At 42.4% G+C, this 26,958-nt stretch overlaps 1 protein-coding gene across 2 annotated transcripts in view; it reads left to right on the top strand.

Annotated features, from left to right (window-relative positions):
- Positions 1-26,272, top strand: part of cabp7a (calcium binding protein 7a) — a 74,050-nt gene extending 47,778 nt beyond the window's left edge. Inside the window, exons 2-5 of one of the 2 annotated variants that reach the window (XM_029716339.1) lie at positions 22,682-22,825; positions 22,980-23,092; positions 23,743-23,893; positions 26,105-26,272. In XM_029716339.1, the coding sequence (XP_029572199.1) occupies positions 22,682-22,825; positions 22,980-23,092; positions 23,743-23,893; positions 26,105-26,148 (452 nt within the window). In that variant the 3' untranslated portion in view covers positions 26,149-26,272. Of the gene's footprint in view, positions 1-22,681; positions 22,826-22,979; positions 23,093-23,742; positions 23,894-26,025 lie in introns of both variants that reach the window. The other variant, XM_029716338.1, reaches the window with a different exon arrangement.
- Positions 26,273-26,958: the final 686 nt, after the last annotated feature.

Consider the following 26,958-nt stretch of genomic DNA (forward strand, 5'->3'; position numbering starts at 1 on the left):
CAACTAATACGCGAATTAAAAACTATAACTTACTTCAATCAAAAGGTAGTTGTACATCTAATCAAAACTTTGTGGCAATAGTTTTTTTTAGTAGCACCAACTCAAACTAAATAAATGCAATGTTAATAGAAATATTAAAAGAACATGTGCAAATGAATGCTTTTAAACCAGGAATATAATGGATTTATTGTTGCAGTAACAATAACACATTTCCTGAAGAAGAAGAAAAACTCCTGATCAAAGTACATTTAAAGAAAATACAGTAAAAGGTTCACATGTCAGATAACAGTGCAAGGTTCACAATTAAAGAGCACAGATTGAGGTCAATGTGGCAATGTCTAAGTGGAGGTCAGGTTTGGTTCAGTCATTTTCAATTCAGTCGATTTGGTAAGTAAACTGAAATTAGAATATTTTCCTCATTGCCTCCTTTTGAGGAAAACATTTTAATTTCAGTTTACTTCCTGAATTGACTGAATTTAAAATGGAATTGACCTGACACTGATCTCCACTGAGACATTGCCCTTATGTAAGCCCCAAAATCAACTTGTCAGTGCTAGGCCGTGTTACAAACAGTGGACAACACGCTTGAAAAAGTAACAGTGGTAGACCTATTCAAGTGCCATGTTAATAACGGTGGACAACATGCTTAAAAAAAGTAATCTCAATACATTTGAGCAAGGAATTAATAAGTTAAGGAAAATGGTAATTTTAAGAAACACCATGACCTACAATTATTAGCCTACATACTGCAACGGTTCACTTTTAAAGAGAATTCAAGAAATTGAAAAGGAGTCAACCGAGGGGTGTGACGGTCAATCTCAGGTTTGGCAGGTTCTGGTTTGTAATTCGCTGGAACTCTACATACATCTGCATTTGGAATAGACAGACAACAAAGGACAGTATTTAGAAGTTATCACAAGTTTGGAACACTGTATCACAATTTAACTCAGTATAACTAATATATTAAAGCAGGTCAAATTAGTGTAAAAACAGCATTGCAATTTTACATGCGACTCCATGCCCAGAGCAGGCCAGAGATCATGGAACTCCTTTACAGGTGGAGTGTCGGTGACTATAACCTGGCGCAGCAGGGCGAATGTGGTCTCCATCTTCCTATTGATCAGGGGTAAGTTCTTTTCCATCTTCTGAACTTCTTAGACCATTTCCTGCCTCTGCGTTTCAAGAGTCCACGAGTCCTCTCCAAGGGGGAAGTTTGTCAGAAAGTTATCTTCAGCCCGCTTAGTGCAGTGGTTCATTCTCTGGATTGTTCTCCTTCTTTTTCCTGCGTTTACAGACCTCCTGACATCCTGCTCTCCTCAACTTGGTTCTGTAGTTACCCATCTTGAATTTGATGTTGTTCTTCCATCCATTCCACCCAGTGTCAGATCCTGCCTCTTTCAGACAAGTGTTTCGTAACAAGAGCTTCAGCTACCTTTCCTATCACTCGGTCGTTTGGGTAAGCCTTGAAACTGTACACAGTAGTCATATTTTTGGTCTCTAGACAACTGAAGATATTTTTCATTCCTTTCAAAGGCAGCATTTTCTTCTCTAAGATTCAACTCTACCTCCAATGCAAAAGTAGGCATGTGAAAAACGTCTGGCGGCCACCTACTGAGGCGCTCTGGGGAAGACACATCTGAAAGTATTTCTATCAGCTGTAGAACTTGTATCTCAATTGGACAGACAGGTTAACTTGTGTAGATGATAGCTCGTAGGAACAAAGATGTTCTACATACCATGACTCAAAGTGACTGCAGAGAAGATAAAAATGGTTATTCACAAGATATATCTGAGCAATTTTGCAGAGCTGAGGCAGCCCCCCATTGACTCCAACTGACACAAACATGCCAGAGGCATAGTCTGTGCCATCAACGGTGACCTTCGATGTAGTGTAGATTATGTTGCTAGTCTTTCTGTCCCCAAATGTATACTTGAGCTACTTCTGGTAGTGTTAAAACTAGGATATAGTTAACATTAGATGTTTGGGTCTGTGGTGTGACAAATGATGGAGCATTGAGATGATACGCCATCATGTACTGGTGTCTGGTTGCCAATGTCTTAAAGTTCTGTGTGTCTTGTACAACCCTTTTCAAGAAACAATGTTTGCCCTCAAACCGCATAGTCCAGAGGTGCACCAAGGGCCCAAAACACTTAATAAGTTTGGGATAGTGCTCGACATAGTGATGTTTAGGGCAAAGTCTATACTCAGGGAAGATCTCTTTAAGAATCGGTCTGTGATCACTAATTTGACACTGCAAATACTTAATGGTCTCATCTGTAAACGCTGGACACAATGCCAATTCTATCATTTCTTTCAAGTCCATCAAAACTAGCCATGAACCATCACCCTCTGGGACTTCACTGCCCACCAACACTGGAAGTAATCTGAGGAGAGTGGCATTCTCATGTCCATTCCCCCCTGTTGTCCCTTTAGAAGTGAATGTCTTGGGAATGGGCTGTGGTCTATCAACTTTGTCTGTGTGCTGTGTCAGTTGGTAGAGCATGGTGTTTGCAATGCCAGGGTTGTGGGTTTGATTCCCACGGGGGACCAGTACGGAAAACAAAATGTATGAAATGTATGCATTCACTACTGTAAGTCGCTCTGGATAAAAGCATCTGCTAAATGACTAAAATGTAATTGAATGTGATGTACTTAAGGTAAAGAGAGTTTAACAGGCAAAATACCTTCCAAAATAACATGAAGTATATCTGGTGGAAAACCTGTGAAGGGGTGGAAATACTGCAGTGATTCATGTGGGACACAATCCACTTTCACACCAAACTGACTGCTCAGAGTATCACTTTGCACAACATTTTGTACATGAATGTCATGGTTGGCTTTAGATCTCAGGCTAAACTCTCCTTCTCTGACTTTATTGGACTGAAACTGTTTGTTGGTGGCCATACAGAATGTACAAACCTACTCTGCTCTGAAAGACTCTAGAACCCCCCCAATCCATGGGCAGCAAGATTGTGAGCCAAAACACAAAAGATGGTTCCCTTGACATTCTGACCAATGGATTCAGTGAAAACGGCATCCTGTTCAAGAGACAGAATGCCATGTAATAATGGTACAAGTTCAGCCACAAAACCATACTTTTGGAGGTCTGTCACTTTACACAGTACGACAAGCTGTATAGTGTGTAAGGCTGATCAGTATTTACTGGGTAGATTGGCAAGGACCCAGTATATTGCTGATTTGTGAATTTTTTGGGATGTGCCAAGTGGGTTAGCAATTTCTAAATCATCAATATACAGCTGGAGTGACAGTTTAAGTTCTCCTGTTGAGAATAAGTCATTTTCTTGAAAATTTGAACCATCTTTGTGGGACATGTAGTGACTTGGCTCAATATTTGGTTCTGAGATCTTGCTTAGAATATCAGTGTTTTTAAACAGTTCTTGAATCACCTGAAGTACTGGAACATAGACCATTGTGTGTCCAGGCTGCTCGAAGTCTAAAACATACAGTACTGGATGGCGTTTTCTCCTCTTGGAAGATGACAACTGCGCACCTTCAGCAGTAGCACTTACAAGAATATTACTGTCCATGACCGCATCGACAACTTCTTTAAGCATAGTATCACTAATAGTGTGGTCATGCTTCTGCAATACCTCGTTAAAGGAGAATATCTACTTTAATAAGTGGTCAACGATTTATTGTGTAGCTGTATCTGACACGATATACTGCCTTTTTTAAATAAAGAAGCTACATTTTGTTTCAGCTGATTCCTCAATTCACCAGTGGCATCATCTGTTTCTGTGCTCTGGCTGGGACATTCTTCACATAAGTCATCTGATCTAGTGGCAGGGGGGTTATGAGTTTGCTGACAGACAATGTCATGACAAAAATCTGACCTAACACTCACTTGGTGTGTCCTACTCTTGTGTGAATTAAATGACGGGTACATATTTGTGCGGTAATCACAACCCTTAAATGGGCATGCCACCATCTAATGCTTCTTTAAATGTCCCCTAAGGTGACTGAAGAGTACAGATTCAAAGAAAGGTTGCTTGAATGTACACAGAGGGCAGATAAAAGATGCATGCTCCTGACCTGCCCTATTCCTGACCTCTGCAGTGTGGTATCGTGATAGATGAGTTTTAAGTGCATTGAGTGACTGAAATGTGCAAACACCATCATAGAGACCTGGTTGTGGACTCACTCTTGAGTAATGACTGTGCTTTAGACAATAGTGTTTTAGTAAATGTGTTCTAGAGTGAAAAGGAGTTGCACACAGCAGAATAAATGGTCTTCACTAATTGGTTATGACTATGTCGTGTCTTTGGCTATGCCGGATTAAGTGATATGACATGCTAACTTATAAAATGATTTCTCTGTAATTAATATTACCTGATTAAGCTAATCATGTAAATGTAATTAACTAGAAAGTCGGGGCACCACGGAAGAACGTTTATAGAGCCGTTACCTTCCGAATAAACTCTTAAAATACTTTGTAATATTTTACATCGATAGCAGTCAATATTAACCCTTGTCTTATTTTCAGTCTCATAATGAAAGTTGTAAATTCTTGGTTATCTTCACAAACCCTGGCTAACAAGTTGAATCAGCAATACAAAATTGGGTTTAATTATTTATTTACTAAATAACTAAACTAATCACACAGAATTACAAATACACAGAATACAAATGATGTCATACAGAAAACGTCCTGGTGGACGGAACCTGTATCATGGCTGGTTACACAAAGGAAAGGGGGTTGGGCTTGAATGAAAGAGCGGGAAGACTTAGGAACGAAGAAACAGCAGCTATGCTATCATAAATACATTATCTTATGCATTCTAAATTACCACCCATTTGGAAAAGGAAAATGCAATAAATATTTACTCGGAGCTGCGCTTCGGTAGATTGGTCATAGATGCTGGCCGGGTTGGCCAACAGATCTTCCTGTAAACTCTTAAGAATGTCTCTGGTGGTAAATTGGATACGTGGTGGTATCTTCGTCCGTCTGTTAGACTGGATCCGTCGTCCGTTCTTTCCTAGCCCACGTCTACAGCGGCCGCTGCTAACTCAACGGCTAGGAAGTATCACTTCTGTAGTGAATAAGCTCAAAGTTCATACCAGTTCATACCATAGCTCACGCCGAGGTTGGCTTAGTTCTGTCCTTGACATGTGTGTCCTTCTAACGTAGAGGCTGCAGACCTTACGTACTGGAACAACCTGGTTATCTTTTCGTCAAAGGCTTATATAGTGGAGAGGGGGGAAGGGTGTGTTTCATCGTTTATAACCCCTCCTCTTCACAGGGGTGGGCCACTGATCAAGCAGGGCACTTTCCTTATGAAAACCCAATTCTCTCATTTGGAAGCTAAAATGACATTTAATCTCCTAACAAACAATTTCAATATCAAACATTTCAATTGCATAACAATTCCATGTGACTCTGATAACTAGAGGGTGTATACTTTCTCAGGTACAGTTTATGTCGTCCTGTCATCAGTCATAATGTCTCAGATGACAACAGAACTGACATACATACTCATTACGTTCCCCAGCATATTTCCAACTGGTTTTATTACCAAAATATGGTTCCTTTTCCCCATTTGTTTGATGTTCCCAGACTCTCTATATTTAACACAGGCTATTCAAGTCCTTCAGTAGGGTCAGAGAGGGGAAGGGAGAAAGGTATTTATGGGGGGGGGTCATAAACCTTACCCACAGGCCAACGTCATGACAACTAATTGGCTACAGAAACAGAATAATCCAAAATGTTGTTCCTGAAGTCATAGGTAAAACTCTGGTGGCCTATCATTTTTAAAACAAACTTAGTCTTAGAAAAAGACTGTTGTACTAACAATTTTTAATCATGTTTCGATTTCAAGAAGTCACAAAATGCTGTTATGTTGTCCATCTCAGGTAATTTCAACCTTACATTTAACTACTAGCTTTCTGTCTAGAGCACCAACATCCTTCAGTCAGGCCTGTAGAGAGAAAGTATCAATAAAGAATTAGTATTACAATTTGTAGTGGTAACATTCTTAGGGTTGGAAACTAGTGTTTATGTCAAAGTATGTAGGCCTACTACTGTTCATTCAGAGAATTACAGAAAATTATATTTATAACTTTAGATATATTTCACACCCAAGCCAAATATCAACATCAGAAAATAAGCATATGCTATTTGAATAGTACATAACTAATTCAGAATTCGTGTTAACTTTCAAAAATCTGCATTGTAACTAGGAAGCATGCCACTGAATCAAGCTTAGGATACGCCATTTAGCACCTGTCACATTATACTCAGCAATTACAGACGTCCTATCAGATATCAAGGTAAGACCCAGATGGAGACCGTGTCGAGGTAACAATGTTTATTATAGCAACAGGGGCAAAGGTACAGGACGGCAGGCAGGCTTAGGGTCAGGTCAGGCAGAGGTCGGTAATCCAGAGGTGGGGCAAAGGTACAGGACGGCAGGCAGGGGCAGGTAGAGTGGTCAGGCACGTGGTTACAGGGTCAGGACAGGCAAGTCAAAAACCAGGAGGACGAGAAAAAATGAGACTGGGGGAAAGCAGGCGCTGACACAAAAATGCTGTTTGGCTTGACAAACAAGACGAACTGGCAACAGTCAAACTGAGAACACAGGTATAAATACACAGGGATAATGGGGAAGATGGGTGACACCTGGAGGGGGGTGGAGACAATCACAAAGACAGGTGAAACAGATCAGGGTATGACAGTACCCCCCCTCACCTGGCGTCTTACCTGGGCGCATACCTGGTTGACCGGGGTGGTGTAGGTGGAAGTCGGCGATGAGGGCTGGGTCCAGGATGTCTCTAGTGGGGACCCAGCATCTCTCCTCCGGGCCATAACCCTCCCAGTCAACCAGGTACTGGAAACCCCTGCCCCGTGGTCGAACCCTCAGGAGGAGCCACACCGTGCACGACGGATGGCCATCAATGACATGGGGAAGAGGGGTGGGCCTGGAAATAGAAGACAAAGGCCTGTGAGACACAGGCTTAATTCTAGACACATGGAATTTAGGATGAATACGAAGGGTACCGGGCAATAGAAAGTGGACAGCAGAGGGGCTGATGATCTTGGAGATGGGGAAAGGACAGATAAACCGGGGGGATAGTTTTCGAGACTCCATCCGGAGGGGCAGATTCCGGGTGGACAGCCATACCTTCTGCCCGAGATGATACTGGGGAGCCGGGGTCCGATGGCGATCCGCTTGTCGTCGATACCTGGCGGTGGTCTTGAGGAAGGCCGACCGGGCTCTCCTCCAAGTACGACGACAGCGGTGGACAAACATCTGGCCAGAAGGTATGCCAACCTCTTCTTCCTGCTCAGGGAAGAGCGGGGGCTGATACCCCAGGGAACACGGAGATAGGCCCGTGGCAGAGCATGGAAGGGTGTTGCGGGCGAATTCGACTCACACAAGCTGCTGGCTCCAGGTGGTGGGGTTGGCAGAGATCAGGCATCGCAGGATAGTTTCGAGGTCCTGGTTGGCTCGCTCCGACTGGCCGTTGGACTGGGGGTGTAACCCGGAAGACAGGTTGGCCGACGACCCAATGAGGGTGCAGAACGTCTTCCAGAACTGGAACGAGAACTGAGGACCCCGGTCGGAGACCATGTCCACTGACAGTCCATGGATCCATGAGGTTGGCCATCTCTTTGGCAGAGGATGGTTTGGGGAGAGGAATGAAGTGGGCAGCTTTAGAAAACCGATCCACTATGGTCAGGATGTTGGTGTTGCCATCAGATGGGGAGGACCCGTGACAAAGTCCAGGGAGATGTGCGACCAGGGACGGTGCAGGACAGGCAGAGGTTGGAGGAGACCAGCTGGAGCTTGCTGAGGAGTCTTGTTCTGTGCATACACCATGCGAGCTGTGACGAATGCGGACACGTCAGGAACCATAGTAGGCCATCAAAAGCGTTGTCGCACAAAAGCCAGGGTCTGACGGGCGCCAGGTGGCAGGCAAGCCAGGACTGCGAAGTGGACGGCGTCAGCAACAATCATCCAGTTATCAGGCCAGCCCCCTGGGGTTCGGCTGGGAATGCTGCACTTCACAGACCTGCTTCCCTATTCCCCAGCTGAGTGCAGTCGCCAGGCATGAAGTGGGGAGGATGATCTCGGGTTCCGGGGTAGTAGTCGTAGGGCTATAGTGGCGGGACAGTGCATCCTGCTTGACATTCTTGGATCCCGGCCAGTATGAGAGGGAGAAGTTGAACCGTGTGAACAGCAGGGCCCATCTGGCTTGCTTGGAGTTGAGGTGCTTGGTGGTGCGGAGATACTCCAGGTTCTTGTGGTCAGTCCACACGATGAACGGATGTTCCACCCCCTCCAGCCAGTTCATCCGACACCATCGTCACCGCAAGAAGCTCCCGACTCCCCACATCGTAGTTCCTTTCCGTTGCGTTGAGGAGATGGGAGAAGAAGGTGCAGGGATGTAGCTTGAGGTCAAAGGACCAGAAAACTGGGACAGAACAGTCCCCACTCCGACATCCGAAGCATCAGCCTTCACCACGAACTGACGAGATGGGTCAGGATGAACCAGGATGGGAGCTGTGGTGAAGCGATATTTGAGGTCCCGGAACGACCGGTCAGCAGCTGGAGACCACGTGAACGGAAACTTGGGCAAGGTGAGTGCTGACAGGGGGGAAGCTAGGGTGCTGTAACCCCGCATTAAAGTGGCGATAGAAGTTGGCGAACCCCAGGAAATGTTGTTGCTGCACCCTGGATATAGGCTGAGACCAATCCATCACTGCGCTCATCTTCCCGGGATCCACCTGGACACTCCCAGCAGAGATGATGTAACCCAGAATGGGGATGGTGGAGCGAATGAAACTCGCACTTCTCCGCCTTCACAAACAGCTGATTCTCCAGAAGGCATTGAAGGGCCTCCAAGACGTGTAGCCAGTGTTTTCGAGGGGAGCGGGAGAAGACGAGTATGTCATCAATGTAGATGAAGATGAACCAGTTCAACATGTCGCAGAGGACAACATTCATCAGAGCCTGGAACACAATAGGGGCATTGGTGGAGCCAAAGGGCATGACCATATACTCGTAGTGGCCACTGGCTGTGTTGAAGGTTGTCTTCTACTCGTACCCCTCTCGTGGCTGCACCAGGTTGTATGCGTTCCGTAAATCCAGCTTGTAAAACACAGTGTCTCCCTGGAGCGGCTCGAAGACCGAGGAGATGAGTGGTAGTGGGTAGCAGTTCTTCCCTCCCAGACAACCCGTTCCCTCCCAGACAACCCGTGGAATTGCTCCAGCAAACTGTCCAATGCCCCGTCATGGCATTCAGCCAACATTTGGACCCCATCCACAAGGCCACGAAACAATTCCTCGTGCATACCGATGGTGGCTCCCTGGGTGAAGATGGCGTTGCACAGTTGGCCCGGGTCTGCTACATTGTAGAATAATAGTGAAATCATCTAGTAACTAATGACCATTGTTATGTTTGGAGGAAAATGGGGGAGGCTTGCAAGCCGAAGAACACCATCCCAACCGTGGAGCATGGGGGTGGCAGCATCATGTTGTGGGGTTGCTTTGCTGCTGGAGGGACTTCACAAATAGATGGCATCATGAGGCAGGAAAAGGATGTGGATATATTGAAGCAACATCTCAAGACATCAGTCAGGAAGTTAAAGCTTGGTCGCAAAAGGACAAGCTTGGTCTCCCAAATGGACAATGACACCAAGCATACTTCCAAAGTTGTGGCAAAATGGCTTAAGGACAAAAAAGTCAAGGTATTGGAGTGGCCATCACAAAGCCCTGACCTCAATTCTATAGAAAATTTGTGGGCAGAACTGAAAAAACGTGTGCGAGCGAGGAGGCCTACAAACCTGACTCTGTTACACCAGCTCTGTCAGGAGGAAATGGCCAAAATTCACCCAACCTATTGTGGGAAGCTTGTGGAAGGCTACATGAAACGTTTGACCAAGTTAAACAATATAAAGGCAATGCTACCAAATACTAATTGAGTGTATGTAAGATTCTGGCCCACTGGGAATGTGATGAAAGAAATAATAACTGAAATAAATAATTCTCTCTACTATTTTTCCGACATTTCACATTCTTAAAATAAAGTGGTGATCCTAACTGACCTAAGACAGGGAATTGTTATTAGGATTAAATGTCAGGAATTGGGAAAACTGAGTTTAAATGTATTTGGCTAAGGTGTATGTAAACTTCCGACTTCAACTGTATGCAAATGAAAGATGATCATTGGTCAGAATAATCAGATCAGATTGTGATGTCATACTGTGGGCCTAAAACTCCATCCCACCTGAACAGGCTATAATCCAGGCATTTTTTGTTTTACACTAAAAAGGCATTATCATAATTTTCACAATTTCAGAGTGTTATTTTGACCTCTTAGTATGAAAAAATGATAAACATGTTTTTGACTGCACTGCCCCTTTAATGTAGAACCAAAAGACAGACAGAGAAAATGAAATAGAAATCAAAACTTTGACATGGCAATCTTTTTGTTTCACCGCTGAGAGCATCCTCCACATTATCCAATATTGCAACCTCCACCAACATATCATGAATTTTACTAGGATTGAATGGAATTATGAAAAACTGAGTTTAAATGTACTTGGCTAAGGTGTATGTAAACTTCCAACTTCAACTGTATATGCTAAGCACTTGTTGGCTGCTTTTCCTTCACTCTGCATTCCAACTCATCCCAAACCATCTCAATTGGGTTGAGGTCAGATGATTGTGGATGCCAGGTCATCTGATGCAGCACTCCATCACTCTCCTTGGTCAAATAGCCCTTACACAGCCTGGAGGTTTTGGGTCATTGTCCTGTTGAAAAACAAATGATAGTCCCACTAAGTGCAAACTAAATGGGATGGCGTATCTCTGCAGAATGATGTGGTACCCATGCTGGTTAAGTGTGCCTTGAATTCTAAATAAATCACAGATAGTGCCACCAGCAAAGCACCCCCACACCATCACACCTCCATGCTTCACGGTGGGAACCACACATGAGGAGTTCATCACCTTCTCTGCATCTCACAAAGACATGGCGGTTGGAACCAAAAATCTCAAATCTCAAGTAGAACGATTTTCACTGGTCTAATGTCCATTGCTCGTGTTCCCTGGCACAGGCAATTCTCTTGTCATTGGTGTCCTTTAGTAATGGTTTCTTTGTAGTAATTTGACCATGAAGGCCTCCACGCAGTCTCCTCTGAACAGTTGATGTTGAGATGTGTCTGTTATTTGAACTCTGTTAACTTCTATGGGCTAGGTGGGACGTTAGCGTCCCACTCTATTCAACAGCCAGTGGAAGACCGTGGCGCGAAATACAAAAAACCTCAAAAATGCTATAATTTCAATATTTCAAACATACGACTATTTTGCACCATTTGAAAGATAAGACTCTCCTTAATCTAACCACATTGTCCGATTTCAAAAAGGCTTTACAGCGAAAGCAAAACTTTAGATTATGTTAGGAGAGTACATAGACACAAATAACCACACAGCCATTTTTCAAGCAAACATATATGTCACAAAAACCCAAAACACAGCTAAATGCAGCACTAAACTTTGATGATCTTCATCAGATGACACTCCTAGGATATTATGTTATACAATACATGCATGTTTTGTTCAATCAAGTTCATAATTATATCAAAACACAGCTTTTTACATTGGCGTGTGATGTTCAGAAATTGTATTCCCACCGAAAACTTCCGGTGAATTTACTAAATTACTCATGATAAACGTTGACAAAATACATAACAATTATTTTAAGAATTATAGATACAGAACTCCTTTATGCAATCGCTATGTCAGATTTTAAAATAGCTTTTCGGCGAAAGCACATTTTGCAATATTCTGAGTACATAGCTCAGCCATCACGGCTAGCTAATTTGACACCCGCCAAGTTCGGGGCTCACTAAACTCAGAATTAGTATTCAAAAAATTGGATTACCTTTGCTGTTCTTCGTCAGAATGCACTCCCAGGACTGCTACTTCCACAACAAATGTTGTTTTTGTTCCAAATAATCCATAGTTATGTGCAAATACCTCCGTTTTGTTCGTGCGTTCAGGTCACTATCCAAAGGGTAACGCGCAAGCGCATTTCGAGACAAAAAAATTCAAAATGTTCCATTACTGTATTTAGAAGCATGCCAAACGCTGTTTAAAATCAATTTTTATGGTATTTTTCTCGTAAAATAGCGATAATATTCCAACCGGACAATGCTGTATTAATTCAAAAAGGAATAGAAAAAATTGCGAGGTCTCGTGAATGCGCATTTCCAATCTCTTAGCCACCAGGCAGTCCACTGACAAACTGTGCTCCTGTACTCTGCCCGGAGACAGGAGACGCGTCAATCCGCTTTCTGAATGCTTTAGAGAGTCAATGGAAGCCTTAGAAAGTGCTACATAACCCCACGGGCACTGTAGTTTCGATAGAGAAGCAAAGGGAGAACTACAAATTCGCAAACAGGCCACGTCCTGCTTGGAATTTTCTCAGGTTTTTGCCTGCCATATGAGTTCTGTTATACTCACAGACACCATTCAAACAGTTTTAGAAACTTCAGAGTGTTTTCTATCCAAATCTACTAATAATATGCATATTCCCGTTTCTGGGAAAGAGTAGTAACCAGTTTAAATCGGGTACGTTTTTTATCCGGCCGTGAAAATACTGCCCCCTAGCCCAGACAGGTTAAGCATTTACTGGGGCTGCAATATCTGAGGTGCAGTAAACTCTAATGAACTTATCCTGTGCAGCAGAGGTAACTCTGGGTCTTCCTTTCCTGTGGTGGTCCTCATGAGAGCCAGTTTCATCATAGCGCTTGATAATTTTTGCGACTGCACTTGAAGAAACCTTTGAAGTTCTTGATATTTTCTGTATGGACTGACCATCATGTCTTAAAGTAATGATGGACTGTTGTTTCTCTTTCCTTATTTGAGCTTTTCTTGCCATAATATGGACTTGGTCTTTTACCAAATAGGGCTATCTTCTGTATACCCCCCTACCTTGTCACAACACAACTGATTGGCTCAAATCCATTAAGAAGGAAAGAAATTCCACAAATGAACTTTTAACAAGGCACACCTGAAATGCATTCCATGTGACTACCTCATGAAGTTGGTTGAGAAAATGCCAAGAGTGTGCAAAGCTGTCATCAAGTTACTAGATGACTCCATATGGGCTCCCGAGTGGTGCAGTGGTCTAAGGCACTTCATCTCAGTACTTGTGGCGTCACTACAGACACCCTGGTTCGATTCCAGGCTGTATCACAACCGGCCATGATGCGGAGTCCCATAGGGCGACACACAATTGGCCCAGCGTGGTCCGGACTTGCTTATTTAAATAAAGGCAAGTCAGTTAAGAACAAATTCTTATTTACAATGACCGCTTACACCGGCCAAATCCGGACGACGCTGTGCCAATTGTGCGCCGCTCTATGGGACTTCCAATCATGGCCGGTTGAAATACAGCCTGGAATAATTTTTTTAATACGTGTTAAAAATAAAGAAAAACCCTGGAATGAGTAGGTGTGCCCAAACTTTTGACTGGTACTGCATATGACGTCAGACATAATCAAGGTCAAACTTGACTGTCAATCTATCATCAGAAGTCCTGATATCAGATAAACTCTCCGATAGATTTCATCTGATTAAACAAATACCAGTCTCACGAAATCAAAAGTGAGGTGCATGTTATGGGAACCTAAAACAGTTATGTTACTACAACATTTTCACATATATTATGTTTGCAGAACTTAATACAATTAATGAATAGTACTGTTTGAGTTTACAGTGTGTTAATAGATGTCTTGTGCTGACAGCTATGGCATTGATATTAGTAATATACTGTAAACGTACACCGAGTGTACAACAAATTAGGAACACCTCCCTAATATTGAGTTGCTTCTCCTTTTGCTCTCAGAACTGCCTCAATTCGTCAGGACATGCACTGTACAAGGTGTCGAATGCATTCCATACGGATGCTGGCCCATGTTGATTCCAATGCTTCCCACTGTTGTTTCAAGTTGGCTGGATGTTCTTTGGGTGGTGGACCATTCTTGATAGACACGAGAAACTGTTAAGCGTGAAAACCTAGCAGCATTGCAGTTCTTCACACTCAAACCGATGCGCCTGGCACTTACTACCATACCCCGTTCAAAGGCACTTAAATATTAAATATTTTGTCTTGCCCATTCACCCTCTGAATGGAACACATACACAATCCATGTCTCTATTGTCTCAAGGCTTAAAATTCTTTGTTTAACCTATCTACACTGATTGAAGTGTATTTAACAAGTGACATAAATAAGGGACCATAGCTTTCACCTGGATTCAACTGGTCAGTCCATGTCATGGAAACAGCAGGTGTTGTTTCCATGACATGGAAATGCATTGTGTATATTTTGATGTGTTATGGAAACCTATTGCATGACTGTTGAGCGTATAAGTGATGATTGTTAGCTCTGTATGTATGTTGTTATGATATCAGATTAATCCACCACACTGGTAAGTATTGAAGACATATCTTAAATAGCCCTATCAGATTACAGTAAAGCATATTATAGATTTTAGTAAATATCATAGTAAAAGATTATAGTAAAAAGTCCACTCACAACTCTTGAGAATTCCCTTCTGCATAACTCATGTAACACTGTTATAACACTGATACGTCATGGTCTCATTAGAATGTCAAAATAGTGGCATTTAACCATTGTAACGAGAGCTGACACAGAAGTCCCTGACACCAATCTTGGTGCCCATGTACCAGCCACCGAAGGGGTGCATCTAAATGTATAGAAATGCTTACAAATGCTTTATAAAATGATCATAATACCTTCAAGATGTTGTAGCGAGAGCTGCCACAACCGTCCCTGACTACTATCTCTGTGCCCATGTACCAGCCACTGAAGAGACAGGTGGTGAATTCCAGCCCCCACACCTCTAGCAGCATGCTAGATACAGCAGGCAGGCTATCCCACTTCAGATTCAAGTCCATGAACCAATCATACTTGTATGCCGAAGCATAGAAGGACAAAGAGATGCACTCAAATTAATAACAGTCAAGGTTTGGAGGAGAGATGGTGAATGTGACATAACTTGACTAACTTGACTAATTGATTCAAATAAATCGGCTAGCACCTGGACAGTCTGTCATGGAAAGAGTTCCTAATATGTTGTACACTCAGTGTATATGTAGTGCAATGCATACTGGCGGCAGAGAAGTCAGGCGCAGGAGAGCGAAACTGATTTACAATGGTGTCGTTTAATATCCATAAACCACCATCAACAGAACAATACAATAAATGGGTCAAACAAAACCCGGTAAATACCAGCATACCATGCATAAGCACTACAAGAAACAATTACCGACAAGGACATGAGGTGGAACAGAGGGTTAAATACACAACATGCAATTGATGGAATTGGAACCAGGTGTGATGGAAGACAAGACACAACCAATGGAAAATGAAAAGTGGATCAGCGATGGCTAGAAGGTCGGTGACTTCGACCGCCGCCCGAACAAGGAGAGGGACCAACTTCGGCGGAAGTCGTGACAGTATAGACTGTATATATACTGAACAGAATAAAAATGCAACATGTAAAGTGTTGGTCCCAGAAATAAAAGATCCCAGAAATGTTCCGTACTCACAAAAAGCTTATTTCTCGCAAATTTTGTTCACAAATTTGTTTACATCCCTGTTAGTGAGCATTTTTCCACTCAGTGTATATCGTCATAAATTGTAAGTAACCTGGACAAAGAGCATATTTCTCTACGCAAACCTTGACAAACACTGGATAATATATTTATTTTGATACGGGTAAAAAACAATGGCACATTTAATCTACGGCAAAGTTTATTTGCAACGTGGTATTCAACCTTTTTAGATGTTTTATTCATCTCTGTCTTTAATCAATCTGTAAGTTAAGCCAATTAAGAGATATAGCACCTTCTAAAATGGTTTTGCCACCTTCTCTAAAGGTCTTGCCCCTCCTGAGAGGCAGCATCTGAGCTTTTCAATAGAATAGGTGTCTGCTCTGCTGCAGAGCTAACTGTTTAAACAGCTAACACCAGCAAACAGATGGAGCCAGGGACCTCAGGTGGATGTATAAACAATGGGATCGGGAGCAGCCGGGCTACCCATGAGGTGAAAAATGTATCTGGAGGCTTTCAATAACTCAACCCCATACCTGCAATAATACATTGGATAAACGGGGGGAGGGGGGTGGTGAAAAACAGCTCCAGTAAAATGTAATTCTACTCCACCTTATAAATTGTTTGTCACATTGTAATCCGTTGTAATCCATGATAGCCAAGTACCCCTGTCCCTGTAGCAGATTGGTTTCCATTTTGTTTGCGCCTTAAAACAAAACAAACAAAAAAATCCCAAAGCCTTGGCAACATCTTATGTACACAATACCAACACATTATGTCATCATTCATCCTCACATTTTGTTTTTGTTTTCCTCACACAAAATATATGTCAAAAGGAGTCAGGGGTTTATTTTGTCCAGACTTGCCTATACATCCCCATTCTGAAACCCCACTACATCAATGCAACAGCAAATCACATTCACTACACTGCATATCATTAACAATGAGTTTTAAGAGTGAACACAGAATTACGAAAGCTTGAGCATTTGTAATAGATTAGAAAAAAAGTTGTAATAACTGTGAGAACACGAGCAAGTAACATTTCCCTTGTGCATTCAATTCTAGATTTATTCATATTCAAATCGGGTTTTGTATCTTTTCAATTCCCACTTGCAAATGTTATCTATAATGTAATCACACAGAGCTATGTTTCATTTCCCAGCTTACAGTGATTTAACACAAATATAATATTATACATGATTATTTAAAAAATGTGCTGTTGAATCTTGGCTCCTGTGAAAGAAAGAGTAGCAACCAGAGCAGATTTATCCTACAGTACATTCCCTAAACTACATATTTTATGATCAGTCATTTCACATTATCACTTGACAAGTGTCATTTTTTATATGACTGGACAATGATCTACAACAGATATGAATGATGGGATTCAGTCACTGATAAGGAAATGGGCTTTGAAGCTTGTTCCAGATGTGGGGGAAGTATTTTAAAGCTGGACCTGCTCAGTATGCTTTAGATTTGTTTAATGTAGAATGGAAAAGCAAACATTTCCTCCCAAGTGGCCTCCCGAGTGGCACAGCAGTCTAGGACACTGCATCTCAGTGCTAGAGGCATCATTACAGACCCTGGTTTGATTTGAGGCTGTATCACAACTGGCTGTGATTGGGAGTCCCATAGGGTGGCACACAACGGCCCAGCGTCGTCCGGGTTAGAGTTTGGCCGGAGTAGGCCATCATTGTAAATAAGAATTTGTTCTTGCCTAGTTAAATAAATTAAATTATGTGTCTGTCAGATATTTTTGTCCCGAAGCAACCATTTATATACGGCCTAACTAAAGCCATGCTTTTTGGACTTATTTGTGGCACTTTGCTTTTACCGGTATTTCCAGCATTATGCACTAGGTTTACTGCAGGTAGAGAATCCTAAGAAATTACACAAGCTGTTTCCAATCAATCAATATCTGGTTGTGGGTGTTTGGTAGGGGGATCGCCTATGCCAGGGGAGGAGTAGCTGTGCTAATCTTAATTGCACAGAGCCTATTATTTGGCAGGGAATACTATTTATAGATCAGTGACACAGAAGATGTAGCAACAACTGGGTCAATTAGGGGCAGTTAAATGGGAGAGTCAATGAAACCAACCACGGAAGTATATTGTAGCGATTTCGGGGGTACCACTGACCGAGACTCGAAACAGGATCCAGCGGCTGTCAAGCCAACCTCTTGAAAGGGCGCGGATTAATTACCAGGGCCCGGTTTCCCAAAAGCATATTATGATCTTAGCCTTTGCTACAATATACAGTGCATTTGGAAAGCATTCAGACCCATTCACCTTTTTCAACATTTTGAAATGTAGCAGCCTTAAACTTAAATGGATTAAATTAATGTTTTTCCTAATCAATCTACACACAATACCGCATAATGACAAAGCAAAAACACTTTTTTTACGTTTTTGCAACAAAATAATCCATAAATACCTTATTTACATATGTATTCAGACACACTCCTGTCTATATAAGGTCGCACAGTTGACAGTGCATATCAGAGCAAAAAACAAGCCATGAGGTTGAAGGAGACATAATTGTGTGGAGGTACAGATCTGGAGAAGGGTACCAAAATATTTCTGCAGCATTGAAGGTCCTCAAGCACACAGTGGCCTCCATCATTTTCAAATGGAAGAAGTTTGGAACCACCAAGGCTCTTCTTAGAGCTGGCCACCCGGCCAAACTGAGCAATCGTAGGAGAAGACATCTAAAAGCAACTAAAGGACAAGATTCTCTGGTCTCATGAAACCAAGATTGAACTCTTTGGCCTGAATGCCAAGCGTCACGTCCGGAGGAAACCTGGCACCCTCCCTACGGTGAAGCGTGGTGGTGGCAGCATCATGCTGTGGGGATGTTTTTCAGCATTAGGGACTGGGAGATTAGTCAGAATCGAGGGAAAGATGAACAGAGCAAAGTACAGAGAGATCCTTGATGAAAACCTGCTCCAGAGCACTCAGGACCTCAGACTGAGATGAAGGTTCACCTTCCAACAGGACAATGACCTTAAGCACACAGCAAAAACAACACAGGAGTGGCTTCGGGGGCAAGTCTCTGAATGTCCTTGAGTGGCCCAGCCAGAGCCCGGACTTGAACTCGATCGAACATCTCTGGAAATACATTAAAATAGTTGTGCAGCAACGCTCCCCATCCAACCTGACAGAGCTTGAGAGGATCTGCAGAGAAGAATGGGAGAAACTCCCCAAATACAGGTGTGCCAAGCTTGTAGTGTCATCCCCAAGAAGACTCGAGTCTGTAATCGCTGCCAGTACTTTTTATGTTTTTTTCCGAAGAGGTTTATGTCACGCAAAATGCATAAGAAAGTCAGTGCATTGCAGACAGTATTGAGTCAGCTGCTGCTGACTGCGCTCAGGACTGATTTCTGAGAATATCTACAACTTCATCAGGAAGCTGTCAAACTATCGTAAATAAAGCACAAGCTGCTACACGCTGTTTATCAGTGCCCAAAATCACTAGCTAGCTAGCTGTTCCATCTCCGCGTTTGTCAATCAGTGGTGGAAACAAATACCCAAATGTCATCCTTGAGTAAAAGTAAAGCTACCAAAATAGAAAATGACTCAAGTAAAAGTGAATCACCCAGTAAAATACTACTTGACTAAAATTGACTAAAAGTACTTGGTTTTAAATATACTAAATGTATAAAGTAAATGTAATTGCTAAAATATACAGTATCACAAGTAAAATTCCTTATATTAATTTTAAGCAAACCAGACGGCACATTATTTATATATATATATATATTTTTTTTACTGATAGCCAGGGGCACACTCCAACACAGCATTTACAAATTAAGCATGTGTGTTTAATGAGTCCACCAGATCAGAGACAGTACCGATGACCAGGGATGCTCTCTTGATTAGTGTGTGAATTGGACAATTTTCCTGTCCTGTTAAGCATTCAAAATGTAACGAGTACTTTTGGGAGTCAGGGAAAATGTATGGAGTAAAAAGAATACTGAAAAACAAACGCAACATGTTAGGTTCCCAGAAATGTTCCATACCAACAAAAAGCTGATATCTCAATAGTATGCACAAAGTTGTTTACATCCCTGTTAGTGAGCATTTCTCATCCACCTGACAGGTGTGGCACATCAAAAAGTTAAACAGCATGATCATTACACAGGTGCACCTTGTGCTGGGAGTAGTATAAAAGGCCATTCTAAAATGTGCAGTTTTGTCACACAACAAAATGCCACGGATGTCTGAAGTTTTGAGAAAGTTTGCAATTGGCATGCTGACTGCAGCAATATCCACAATATCCTCTGTTGCCAGAGAATTGAATGTTCATATCTCTACCATAAGTCGCTCTGGATAACAGCGTCTGCTAAATGACTGAAAATGTAAAATGTAATGCACAGCCCAATGTCGCAAGGATCTGTACACAACTGCTGGAGGCTGAAAATGTCCCAGTTCTTCCATTGCCTGCGTACTCACCAAACATGTCACACATTTAGCATATACGAGATGCTCTGGATTGACGTGTACGACAGCGTGTTCCAGTTACCGCCAATATCCAGCAACTTCGCACTGCCATTGAAGAGGAGAGGGACAACATTCCACAGGCCACAATCAACAGCCTGGTCAACTCTATGCAAAGGAGATGTGTTGCAATGCATGAGGCAAATGGTGGTCACACCAGATACTGACTGGTTTTCTGATCCACATCTCAATTTTCTTTTTAAGGTATCTGTATTTCCAGTCGTGAAATCCATGGATTAGGGCTTAATGATTTCATTTAAATTGACTGATTTCCTTATATGTCACGATTCCCACCGACGGTGGCGCCCCCTCCTGCTCGGGTGGCGCTCGGCGGTCGTCGTCACCGGCCTATTAGCTACCACTGATTCCCTTTTTGGTTTTCCCTTTTTGGTTTTGTGCACCTGTGTTTAGTTTGGTGAATTAGCGGGGCTATTTATGTTAGCTGGTCCGCTTCCGTGTTGTGCGGGATTATTTCTATTGTGACGGTTCATGTTCGTGTCGGCGCTATTTTACGCCGTGTGTACTTTCTCCCCTGTGTTTGGGAATATTTTGTTTGATGAGTGAGTGTACATTAAATACGCCACTACCCTGTGCTCGCTGCTTCCTGTGCCTCATTCCTTCACCACGACTGCCAATCCATTACATTATATGAACTGTAACTCAGTAAAATCTTTAAAATTGTTGCCTGTTGCGTTTCTATTTTTGTTCCGTGTACATTATTTTCTTTAGGAATGTAGTGAAGTAAAAATGATCAATGAAATATAAAAAGTAAAGTACAGATACCCCCCAAGACAACTAAAGTAGTACTTTACAGTATTTATACATAAGTATTCTCCACCACTGTTGTCAATGAAGCTAGCTAGTAGTAGCTAGCAGGTACATTGAACAGACAGGCCATATTAGCTAAATCGGCTATCAAGTCACTGGCGAGTGACGACGTGTGTGTTTTGGGGACGTTTCACATTTACAGCTTTCTCACTATCTCTTACCAGTGTGCATCTGTTTGGCAGTGTTTTATATCGAATCATGTCACAAAACAAGTTGTGGCGGGACACAAGATGCTCGTGTATAGGTTTTGAATTTTGGAATATTGACAAGTGGCAGTGTGGATGCAAGTGTGCATCGTCTCAATTTTCAATATGACCAAAACAGTGGAAGACTTGAGTAATCACTGTCAAACACCTCAATTGGTTGTCTTCTGTAAACATGTCCAAGTCCGAGGCGCTGTGTAATGGTTAGGTCTGTCTCACTGTTTGAAGGTTCGCTGCTATGATTGGATAGAACGTAATTAGCGCAGCTTCATGAAGGTTTTCCCTAGGTGGTACAATCCCGTGTTAGTGGGTAAGTGACATGATTGTAATCCAAACCCAACCCTCATGTAAGTCGTGAGTTACACAACTCTCACAAAAATGTTTTGAAAAATACTGACTTTGGCTCAATTCCAACAGTTTGCAGTTTGAAATGTAACAGTTGCATTTCCTTCACATGTTTCCTGCAATTTCTTTGGGATCAATGATTAACAAGTGGAAGCAATAAAAAAATGAAAACCCCTATTCTGAACTAATATTTATACCAAATGTTTTAAGGTCTATACACAAATTGGCTACATAGCTACCCATCCATAGGAATACAGGTATTTGTATCCTCTACTACACAATAAGCAATAAAAGAGTTAGCTAGCTATGTTACTTCAGCTGCATTGCAAGACAAATATCTTCAATCTCTACGTTAACATTACTTCAATAAAGAACAATGACAATTCGGACTTATATATTTGTTTTGAAGGAGCAAGTCAAGTTTACAAAATTGTTCATTCAATTTCCAGTAACGTTAAATGCTTTAGCTGAATTCTTTACTTCCACTGGTTTTCACAAGATGATAGCCTTGCTTTCTGGTTTGCTCAGGAGTTCCTAAAACATTAAACAAGACAAATTACAATTCATATAACTGTGAACCGCACACATAGAAAGCTAAATGCATAGCTAGCTGGCCAATGTTAGCCAGATTTTTGTAAATTAACTTTTGCATTATAATTTGTCTCTACAGCTAACATATTCCTGTTAACTGTAAATGTTTTGAATGATTTGTTATAAAGTTATAATTCCTTACATTTGCTTCAATCCTAGTATTTTTCTCTCCAGGGTTGGGTTACAGAACATCATTCTCGATTAGCTTTGTTTCGAGGGCCCAGTAGAGGGCTGTAAAGGCACTACGCCTCACTCAAAGTTTAATTGGATACCATTACGACTCGATGACCAAAATTATCCTACTTACATTTTTTTTTATAAATTTGAGCACTGGAATAAATGTTCCTGACTAATATCGATGCGATATAGGCCGTTTGCAACCCCAAAAATTGCTGCAACTTACAAGTCAGTTGGAGAGAATCAACTTGACCAAAGTGATGTGTAGAATCAATAAAAATACTATTCCCGGCCAAATAATAGGCCTTGTGCAATTAAGATCCACCCACCAAACACACACGCACAACCAGACATTAATTGATTGATTGATTTCTTAGGCGCACAGAACAGGTGGGCTGGTTTCATATACTCCTTCGTATGTGTCTTCTCTGCAGAGATCCGTGAGGCGTTCAAGGTGTTTGACCGTGATGGGAATGGCTTTATTTCCAAGCAGGAGCTAGGCATGGCCATGAGATCCCTGGGATACATGCCCAACGAGGTGGAGCTGGAGGTCATCATACAGAGACTGGACATGGACGGTGAGACACGCACACACACACACACACACACACACCCCGACGGACATACTCAGGGCACTCACACAGGCACCCACATAGTTATGCATACACGCATTCATGTGGGCTCGCAAACACACTAGCATAACAGATGTCTTCGACCCACTGTCATCAACAGGTGATGGTCAGGTGGATTTCGAGGAGTTTGTCACTCTCCTCGGACCCAAGCTGACAGCAGCCGGAATGCCTGACAAGTTCCACGGAACCGACTTTGACTCCGTGTTCTGGAAGGTAAGTAATCATTACCCGCATCTCTCCTGCTGATTACCACTGACAAGCTGAAGCAAAGGCTTCTGGGTGATCAGGATGCTTCGCTATAGCTGTCATCTATCTATCAAATCATTTATCTATCACGTTTATCTAAGTCTTTGTGACTTGGAACAAAGACAAATATAATTGCCAGATTTGGTTGGATGCATAATAGGACAGTGCCATCCCTTTTCTACGCTTGTCTTATTATCAAATAAAGTGAAATCTATGTAGATGTAATCAGGCATTGATTCTGTGACAGTTTGCCAGATAATTACCCTCCCATATTGACAGTAATAGGAGTCACCAAGTATTTAGAGACTGATTCAGGCTTCCCTTGGCAATGTCTATGCCTAAGCAGTGTTTTTGTGTTCAATCTAGAACAAACACACACGTTGTAATGTGTGTATGGAAGTGTATGTTCCCAAGTCAAGACAGTCATTCAATATGTCACACGCATCAATGGGCAGTGTTGTGTTGTTCACTCAGGCTAGAAAGTCCAGGATCAGCTTACCATTCCCAAATCTAAACCATATCCATTGGGGTGAAAAACATAAAATCATCCTTGAAACAGTATCTCCACCGTAGTGACAACAGCTCGTGATTGTCTGTGCATGTGTGCTTGTGTCTAGACCGACATGCAGAAGCTGACGGTGGAGGAGCTGAAGAGGCTGCTGTACGATACGTTCTGTGACCACCTGACCATGAAGGACATCGAGAACATCATCATGACCGAGGAGAGCCATATAGAGAACCCAGGGGCCTGCCAGGTTGATATAGACAGTAAGGGATCTTATAGTACACACTTTATAGTACACACTTCAGGTGGATATAGATCATAAGATACTTATTGTACACACTATAATACACCGTGTTTAATTGTTTTCTTGAGACAGGCATATACAGTGAGGGAAAAAAGTATTTGATCCCCTGCTGATTTTGTACGTTTGCCCACTGACAAAGAAATGATCAGTCTATAATTTTAATGGTACGTTTATTTGAACAGTGAGAGACAGAATAACAACAAAAGAAAAACGCATGTCAAAAATGTTATAAATTGATTTGCATTTTAATTGTAACGCTTTCGTTTGGAGAAGTATCGGAGTCAGGTGCAGGACACAGGGATAAGTGCAAACAAATGTGTTTACTCAAAAACCACAATCAAAAATTCTCCCACAGCAAAATAACAGGGTTGGGAGAAACACCTCCAACAACCACTAAACATGAACAATCACAGACAAGACAAAAAGGGAAGCCAGAGGGTTAAATAAGGAACATAATCAGGGAATTGAAAACAGGTGTGTATAATTAAGACAAAACAAAACGAACAGGGAAACATAGATCGGGGGTGACCAGTAAGCCGGTGACGTCAACCGCCGAACGTCGCACAAACAAGGGGAGGGGCCGACTTCGGCGGAAGTCGTGACATTAATGAGGGAAATAAGTATTTCACCCCCTCTCAATCAGAAAGATTTCTGTCTCCCAGGTGTCTTTTATACAGGTAACGAGCTGAGATTAGGAACACACTCTTAAAGGGAGTGCTCCTAATCTCAGCTTGTTACCTGTATAAAAGACACCTGTCCACAGAAGCAATCAATCAGATTCCAAACGCTCCACCATGGCCAAGACCAAAGAGCTCTCCATGGATGTCAGGGACAAGATTGTAGACCTACACAAGGCTGGAATGGGCTACAAGACCATCGCCAAGCAGCTTAGTGAGAAGGTGACAACAGTTAGTGCGATTATTGGCAAATGGAAGAAACACAAATGAACTGTCAATCTCCCTCGGCTTGGGGCTCCATGCAAGATCTCACCTCGTGAAGTTGCAATGATCATGAGAACGGTGAGGAATCAGCCCAGAACTACACGGGAGGATCTTGTCAATGATCTCAAGGCAGCTGGAACCATAGTCACCAAGAAAACAATTGGTAACACACTACGCCGTGAAGGACTGAAATCCACACTAGGTGTGTTGTGGTCAGATGAGACCAAAATGGAGCTATTTTGCATCAACTCAACTCGCCGTGTTTGGAGGAGGAGGAATGCTGTCTATGACCCCAAGAACACCATCTCCACCATCAAACATGGAGGTGGAAACATTATGCTTTGGGGGTGTTTTTCTGGGGACAGGACAATTTCACCGCATCAAAGGGACGATGGACGGGGCCATGTACCGTCAAATCTTGGGTGAGAACCACCTTCCCTCAGCCAGGGCATTGAAAATGGGTCGTGGATGGGTATTCCAGCATGACAATGACCCAAAACACACGGCCAAGGCAACAAAGGAGTGGCTCAAGAAGAAGCACATTAAGGTCCTGGAGTGGCCTAGCCAGTCTCCAGACCTTAATCCCATACAAAATCTGTGGAGGGAGCTGAAGGTTCGAGTTGCCAAACGTCAGCCTTGAAACCTTAATGACTTGGAGAAGATCTGCAAAGAGGAGTGGGGCAAAATTCCTCCTGAGATGTGTGCAAACCTGGTGGCCAACTACAAGAAACGTCTGACCTCTGTGACTGCCAGCAAGGGTTTTGCCACCAAGTACTAAGTAATGTTTTGCAGAGGGGTCAAATACTTATTTCCCTCATTAAAATGCAAATCAATTTATAACATTTTTGACATGCGTTTTTTTTCTGGATTTTTTTGTTGTTATTCTGTCTCTCACTGTTCAAATAAACCTACCATTACAATTATAGACTGATCATTTCTTTGTCAGTGGGCAAACATACAAAATCAGCAGGGATAAAATACTTTTTTTCCCTCACTGTAGATTAACTGAGAGGGAGTAACAAGTGAGAGATATGGAAAGTTGACGTGGTGGGAAAATGCATAGCCCGGAGGTAGCTGCGTTATATGTACTGTAGCTCTTTTCCTCTAAAATACCTTCCTTATCCTCTTGCCTCCCTTCCCTGTCAAGCAGCTAGTCCAACGCAGCAAGTCAAGCAGACGTGTGTACGCAAGAGCCTGATATGTGCTTTCGCCATTGCTTTCATCATCAGTGTCATGCTTATCGCAGCCAATCAGGTGCTGCGGAGCGGCATGAAGTAGACGGGGACACCTATGGCCTCCTGACCCTCTGAAAGAGACTAATGTAAGACACCTGGACAAATGACTGAGGAAAAACTTCTAAACAAAAACCACAAACACAACCACGACCACAACAACAATGACAAAAACAACAACAGACAATCAAACCAACATTAAAATAAACTGAAAGGAAACTAATACATGGCTCTCATCCAATTGACTTCATCTGCATATTTCCCAACTTTCTCCTTAAACTCCTTTCTGAATGGAACCCATTGAGACCCTACTATGTGGGCCTGGAGGATGACCATCATCTGTGCATGAAGTGCATGGATTTAACCAGTCGTCTCTTGAAACATTTGTAGAAGTTATTATAAGTGTATATCCATACAACTGTGTAACAAACATAGGTGTGTTTTAAATCACGTATGGCCAACTGTGACCACTTTTGTTAATGGGGTTGGGGTCGGAGGTCAAGGTGTCAAGTTAAGGACCAAAGTTCAGTGGTCAGGGGAGGGAATGGAGAATGAGTTTTTCTGTATTGTGTACCAAATAATATTTCATGATAGGAATATTTCACAGTTCTGCATGAACATAAGGGCTGTTTAGTAGACTACATGCTCATATTGTAAAAGTAATTTGTTGGGGAACTGTTCTTATCGACGTACTGTGGACTATTAACTTCACTGAGCACCCCATGACGATCATCACAGTATATCTTACGGCCAATGAAAAACAAACAGCTCAGACTTGATGTATTGTATTAGCATATCACTGAGAAATCCTAAAGTATGTTATTGATATGTGTTATATGTGCATAGCCTAG

The sequence above is a fragment of the Salmo trutta genome, chromosome 27 (assembly GCF_901001165.1).
Source record: "Salmo trutta chromosome 27, fSalTru1.1, whole genome shotgun sequence".
Classification (NCBI taxonomy): domain Eukaryota; kingdom Metazoa; phylum Chordata; class Actinopteri; order Salmoniformes; family Salmonidae; genus Salmo; species Salmo trutta.